At 39.9% G+C, this 6,875-nt stretch overlaps 1 protein-coding gene across 1 annotated transcript; it reads left to right on the top strand.

Annotated features, from left to right (window-relative positions):
- The first annotated feature begins 823 nt into the window (after positions 1-823).
- On the top strand, positions 824-5,944 carry LOC105042515 (uncharacterized). The gene is made up of 4 exons (XM_010919771.4): positions 824-1,132; positions 1,819-2,297; positions 3,550-4,106; positions 5,652-5,944. The coding sequence occupies exons 2-3, from the start codon at positions 1,942-1,944 to the stop codon at positions 4,100-4,102; spliced, it is 909 nt and encodes a 302-aa protein (XP_010918073.1). The 5' UTR covers positions 824-1,132; positions 1,819-1,941; the 3' UTR covers positions 4,103-4,106; positions 5,652-5,944.
- The last annotated feature ends 931 nt before the right edge of the window (positions 5,945-6,875 follow it).

Genomic DNA, 6,875 nt, shown 5'->3' with positions numbered 1-6,875 from the left:
TATATTATATTCTAATAATTCAAGATTTTCAGATATTCATGAGTAACCTATTTAATATTCTTTGAAAATTCAACATCATTGATCATATAATACTAAAACTATCATTGATATATTTTATAAAAATATATTTATTAATCAAATTAAATATATATTATAATAAAATATTAATATATTTATTAATATATTTATCAATATATTTCATATAAATATATTTATTAGTCTATTAAATTATTTATCCTATACAGATGTATTAATTAGTGATATATATTTATTTTAACACTGATATTTATTTTGAGTAGGAAAATAAGATAAATAAAAATAATATGTTAAATAATTTTATTATATAAATATAAAATACAATAATATATTTCTATTATAATTTCAAATCGTTATTAAATAATAATAAGAAAATAATATGATTAATAAATATTATAATATAATATGTTATAGATATAATATATATAATATCAATATAATATAATATAATATAATATAATATGTATACTATAAATAATATATATATATATTACTGGATTGAGAGTTATTTTTAATCTCAAATTCGGACTAAAGGATGAAATTTCAATCGTTTGGAACATCATGATGCAAGCAAGTATGATAAATATGTCTCCGATATTACTTTTGGCTGCAAATAATCATCCTATACCAAGCACCCACTTAAAACGTCGCATAGAAAGGCAAGGAATGATGTCACGTGATTAACGCGTCGCTCGCTCCGGCTGCCCCGCCGGCTTCGCAATGACATCCTATTTAGATTAATAACAAGATTATTCGCAGAATAAAGAAAAGTAAAAGAAAAGGCGAAAGCGCCCGCCCCGAGGAGTCGCCACCTCTTCTTGAATTTTTTTGCCTTCTCCCTGCAAGCGCCCGTCTCGGTACTGGAGATCAGAAGGAGCAGAAGAAGGGAGCGAAGAAGTGCGAGGAAAAAGAGAGAGATACAGCCCTCCTCGAGATCTCTAACCCTTTTCCCCTCTCTCTCTCTAAGAGAAAGAGACCGCGTTGCTTTGCTTCCCTTTGATCTCTCTCCTCTCTTTTCCCCCTCATATCGCAATCATTTCGTCGAGGCGGCGAACCCCACGCTCTCCCCAATCCAATCCCTTCCTCTCTCAGCAAGGTACGTCCATGTCCCGCCCCCCCCCCCCCCCAAAAAGTTCCTGATATAATAATAAAATAACTTACATATATGTATATATATTGGAACTATTACAACTTCCAGCAAAAGATTGCCTCTGTCCATCAGATCTGCTTCCGTCGTCGCTAGATCTTTGCCTTCGGTGAACCTGTTTGCGGGGGATGGATTTTTTTTTGATCAATTTTGCGTTTCGTTATATTTATATTCATCAGTTTTGATTGAGGACGCTTGTGGAGCAAGAAAAGAAGTTTATTCTTCTATTTTTTTCTCAAAAAAAAAATGTTTTGGGGATTAGAAAGCTAGTTAATTTTCCAATTTCTGCTAATTTGTATCAATTCGTTTCATGCTTTCGTATTTGTATTTGAACTAGTTTGAGAGGAGGCTTGTGGGGAGGGGGAGAGAGAGAGCAAGTTTTGATCGATCGGATAAAGCTTAGTGTTGTCCAAAAAAAAGTTAATTTTTGTAAGAAGAAAAAAAAGTTAACTCAGTGGAAAAACTTTCCAATTGGAGCTAGATATTTCCATTTTGATCAATTTCTCTTCCATTTTCCAGAACCAGGATTGATACAAACCGCTAAGCATTCAAATCGCACCAAAAAAATTCTCCAATTTCAACTCAAATTTCTCCATTTTGATCTATTTTTACTCCTTTTCTTTATATAAATACAGTTTAAACGCGAGAAGAAAGGAAGAGGAAGCGATCCATTGTCGGTCAACGCTCTCGGGGTCCTTGTTCGTAATTTGTTGAAGATCCGAGGGCGAGATTTTGTTTAAAAAAAAAAAAAGGAAAGAATGGGATCGTTCATCGGTCACGTGCTGCCGGGGAGCCTATTCCTGGCGGTGGGATTGTGGCACATCTGGAGCGCGGCGGTCCGGTACGTGTCGGACCCGGTGGCGTTTCGGGTCCGGGTGTGGAACCCCGTGGAGCGGTGGTTCGGCGGGAAGGCACGGCACCTGGAGCTCTACGTGCTCGCCGGCGGCGCCTTCGTCGACATGTGCGTCGAGTTATTGTATTCGCCCCACTTCCAGTACTTCGTAGGCTCCGAGAGGATACTGAATCCGGCGCACATGAACGACTTCGAGCATGGTGCAATGCTCCTCATGTTCTTCCTCTTCGGCGCCATCACCCTCCTCTCCGAGAAAACCAGGTCAGACTCTTTTCTCTCTTCTCAGAATCGTTATCGGGAAACGAGAAGTAAGGGCCCGCCCGTAGGATTTGGTCTCGAGGGGAACCGCTATTAAGAATAGCGAAGTAACGGTGATAGGGTTCTTTGGATAGGGAGAAACGAGAGGGTATTGGTTTCCCCAAAGGTTCGGTAGGATACAGGGATGGGCGTGGGCGAAGGGGAAGGGCGACCAACGCCCTTGTGGATTTTGTCCAGGCCGCCCTCGGTCTCCGGCTTGGCTGGTCATTGAAATAGATGGGGGTAAGGGGCATGCTATCTTTGTTAGGGACAGCTGTCGGAACTAGGGAGGGGGGCGATTAGAACGGCACGTGGTTTAAGAAAAAGTTTATTATCATAAAAAAGAAAAAAGAAAAATTACGGATGCCATCCATGACCGTTATATTCCAAGTTCACCTTTAGACTTGGTTTATGTGGAAATAAGAACATAGCTGCTAGCCGTATTGTTTGAAAAGAAGAATATTTTGCAAACTTATATGAACTTTAGAAACTAGCAATGCATTCGAAGATTAGTTGATTATTTTATTAGCAGTGTCTTATCTACGTTTGTTCGATATCTTGAGGCATCTCTGAGATGGAGTAATCTCAGATGGGGTCTGGTTGAACTAGGACTCTGTGAGTCTGAGTAACTTTTAAACTTGTATATGGTATGTGGTTCGTTCTTGTGACTCACAACATTAGTTCAATACGTGAGGCCAGTCCAATCGTGACAGGCCACACCAGCATCACGGAAATTATGAAATGATTGACTGGGCATCCAGGGCATGATTCATTTTTTATTGCTAAGGCTGGCATAATGGCATCTTCTTTTTCCTGTTTTGTGGAATAAGAAAGTTAGTAATGACCATTGTGGTGATCATTATTTTATTTGACCATCATACAAACCTGCATCATTAGTCACAATATAACCATAAATTACAGTTAAGTGTTGCAGATGGGTTTCATTTTTCTAAATAGGAAAAAAAAATAGTGGCAAAGATTGCTTCAACCCGTTTCCAAAATTTTCACTCAGAGATATTGGCAATTTGGCAACCTTTTCGATGTTGTTTGATTAATTCAGCATAATGTAGTCAATAATCCTACCTTACAGAAGCAGGCAGATACTACCTTAGTTCATGCCCATGATGGCCACGTAGCTTCCTGTTGTTTCTTTGCATCCATTTGCTTTCCCAAGCTAATTAGAACAATTCACTAACCTCACACTCACTGACCTCAGCTACCTACCCATGCCGGATGGAGCGCTTTGCTTGATAGCCGCATCAGCCTTCAGTGCAGAGTATCTACTGTTCTTCTTCCACTCCACCACGCACACGGGACTGGAAGGCTACTACCACCTCATACTTGTCATCCTTGTCGCCCTCTGCATCGCCACCACGATCGCCGGTGCTCTTTTCCCTACCAGCCTTGCTGTGGACCTTGGCAGCGGGGTCTCCATCACTCTCCAGGGCCTGTGGTTCTACCAGACTGCCTTCACCCTCTACGGCCCCATGATGCCCAGGGGTTGCCACCTTGATGACAACGAAGTCAAGTGCCACTTGCATGAGAGCCAGGTCCGCGGGGAGCTGCTAGCCAACTTCCACCTCTTCTCCCTTGTCTTTCTGAGCTTCCTGTATGTTCTTGGATGCTATGCCATTGCGGCGTCATGGTATGGCCACCCAGATTTGAGGAAATTGCATGCCTCTGCTCTGTCCGGCGCCCAAGGTGGCGATCAGAATGGTGCAGTAGAGGCTACAAGTCGGTTCTTTCCAGAGATAGTGGCTGCTCAGTGACAAGGTTCGTTGATATTCGCATGAGCTTTTGGTTTTTTCTTTGGTTCCATCCTTGGATCCTGCAGATAGATGATAGTGGGGCATTCTAAATCTTTGGAAAAGAATTTTAGTAGCCTGAATGCACTGAGGACTTTGAGATTCGTGTGAGAATATGATGCTGTATGGTTGATTCAGCGCATAATCTGTATCTTCACACAAATCTCAAAGTTTGAGTGTGGATCTTGCCAAACCTGGGCTGTTCTGTGGGAAATAGTTGGGCTAGCAGTGTAGGAAAGATTCTATTTCATGGATAGGAGACAAGCAGGTCGGCATCATCACCATTCTGCTTTTGCTTCGTGTTATTGCTATGACCAATCTGTAAATGAGTGAGCCACAACGATGACAGAAGACAAAAGCAGAAATTTGATAGTGTGATCAGACACAGCATTAGAAGAATTCTAGGCCATGGATGGGGTGGAATGGATGTCATCAGCTATTCTGCTTTTACCTCATGTTGTTGCTATCACCTACTTGTGAATGAATGTGTTGCAATAATGATATAAGTGACAACTAGATGGTTGATCATGCATATGACATGATCTAAAACTTTCTTGGTTGATGCATCTCACAGACATTATTTGAAATTTACATTCATGAAACATTATCTGCCAATGCATAGGGTTAATGCTCAAAAGATTATGACACTAATGGATGGGATACGCTTGAGGGACAGGCGACATTAACTTTCATATGATGTTATCTGTACAAACATATGGAAGGCATCATGGATCACATTCTTGTTGCAGGACATCACAATCTATGGTTTTTGCTTGGAGCGTTAGCATCAGTCTAGTGGCATGGTAGGAAATTAGTTGATGGATGGATATATGCCATGAGTCATCTCTTACATGAGCCCAATATTAAGCATACAAATCTCTAATTCGGGAGTTTATTTAGCAATTACAATTGCTCTTTTATAGCTGGTGCACTGTCAGGTTGCCTTATTTTGCATTGAATTTGTCATGTATCCATCGGGGGAATAGCGTACCATTACACAAGGCCAACTAATATGCTCTGGAGGGTGGGTTGCATATAACTTTAGTAACTAAAAGCTGAGCTTCCCTATCTTAGATGGTCCATAAGTATTGGTGCCAAGGCTTGATTCTGGTAGAATTATTCTATGAATCCTACTTCTGAGGCTTACAGTGTACAGGGAGCAGATGGAGTAGAACCGTGGAACTAAATTCAGCTGGATTCCACCTAGCTTTTATTGAGATCTTTTCAACTTAAGTCAGATGATTCCTATACCGGATTGTCACAAAGTTTAAGTGATATTCATGTGAAAACATTCTACATGTTTAAAGTCAATGCGGGAAAGAACAACTTTGATTTTATTGATTTGGTTCCTTTGGCTTTCATCCTTAGGACTGGATGTGCGCTGATTAAATATAATGCAGTATGCAAAGTCTCCTCCGAAATCAAGCACTCTATTTATCTTGTTTTCTTTAAAGTAATTGTTTGATCCTTCTAACATCATAAACTGATGTTTGGTAGCTGTTGCCTGGATCAGGTTCTGGAGTTTTTGAAGGCTTGCGTTGTGAAAAGAAGCACACTGCACTTGAATGATATCTGGAAGGATTCAGCTGTGATAGCAGTAAAATGTTCATCATCCCAAAGGTTGCCGAGAAATAGTTTGTTGATCCATTAGATCAAGCCAGATCTTGTTAGATGCTAGCGAGGGTAAGAGAGGCCCATCTTTTGTAATACAACAGAAAGGAAGAGCAAAAAGAAAAAAGAATCAAAAACCAGGATGTTTTCGAATTAACTCTGATATTTTAATACTCAAGATTTCTTTTTTGTTGAGTTGATGCAAGGGCAATGGACCCATGATTACTAGGAGAGAGATGAAAAGAATGACAGCAAACTACTGAGCGTTGAAGAGAAAGTTTAGACGGTGTGATCTTCTTGGCTTTGAAAAAATATAATATGATAACTAATCACACAGATTTGAGAAGCTTGCTCGCTGGTTCGATCAGTCAGAAGGTGGTGAGAATAGTGGTGTGTCTACGGGTCCATTTTTCCAGGGATGGTCGCTGCATGGTGACAGTAAAAGTGATCATCTACCCTCTTTTGAGCTTGTTTTCTGAAGGGTCTTAAATCTTCAAAAAGCTATTTTGGCAGCCCAAAGTAATTGGAAGACTTTGTGATTTGTGTGAGAAGTATGATACAGTGTGATCCTTTAGAAATAGATGAGGCCAATATGAAACACAAGGATACAAGTTATATCTTGGAATAAAAGATAATTCGAATCAATTTGTGTATGAACAAGGAAGTTATAAGTAATGCAGCTATGTATTTGATGGAGGGTGTCAATCCTGACTTGGGATGAACGTTAATTTAGAAAAATTCTATTTCATGGATTGGATAGAAGAAGGTTGTCCATCATAAAACATTCTGCTTTTACCTCAATGTTATTGCTGCTCCAATGAGCAAGTGACCTAAGTGAATCTCAGCAGTGACCTAAGGTGGATGGCGCGCGACCCTAGATGTTACAATTCCTGAAACAATATCATTAATGCAATCTCATAGACAAATTTCCATGCAGGTTGTATATCTTCATTGTTCGTCTACCATCATCTACTCAAGGCTCAAGCACGCTATTCAGCTAATAAAAAATTATGACTCTAATGGATGAATAGGCTTTTGTAAGACAAAAGATGGCCGTTCTTATAGGTGTTCAGGTTTTATCCTTCGATCAATCTTCTTTCATGACAACGTCCATTGGATCACATCC

The sequence above is a fragment of the Elaeis guineensis genome, chromosome 4 (assembly GCF_000442705.2).
Source record: "Elaeis guineensis isolate ETL-2024a chromosome 4, EG11, whole genome shotgun sequence".
Classification (NCBI taxonomy): domain Eukaryota; kingdom Viridiplantae; phylum Streptophyta; class Magnoliopsida; order Arecales; family Arecaceae; genus Elaeis; species Elaeis guineensis.
This window is presented reverse-complemented; position numbering and strand designations above follow the sequence as displayed.

What these genes read in the sequence shown, in the direction of transcription:
- LOC105042515 (XM_010919771.4), top strand. Translation starts at nt 1,942, where the DNA reads ATGGGATCGTTCATCGGTCACGTGCTGCCGGGGAGCCTATTCCTGGCG. An exon ending in CTCCTCTCCGAGAAAACCAG is followed by an intron (nt 2,298 to 3,549) that starts GTCAGACTCTTT and finishes CACTGACCTCAG; the next exon opens with CTACCTACCCATGCCGGATG.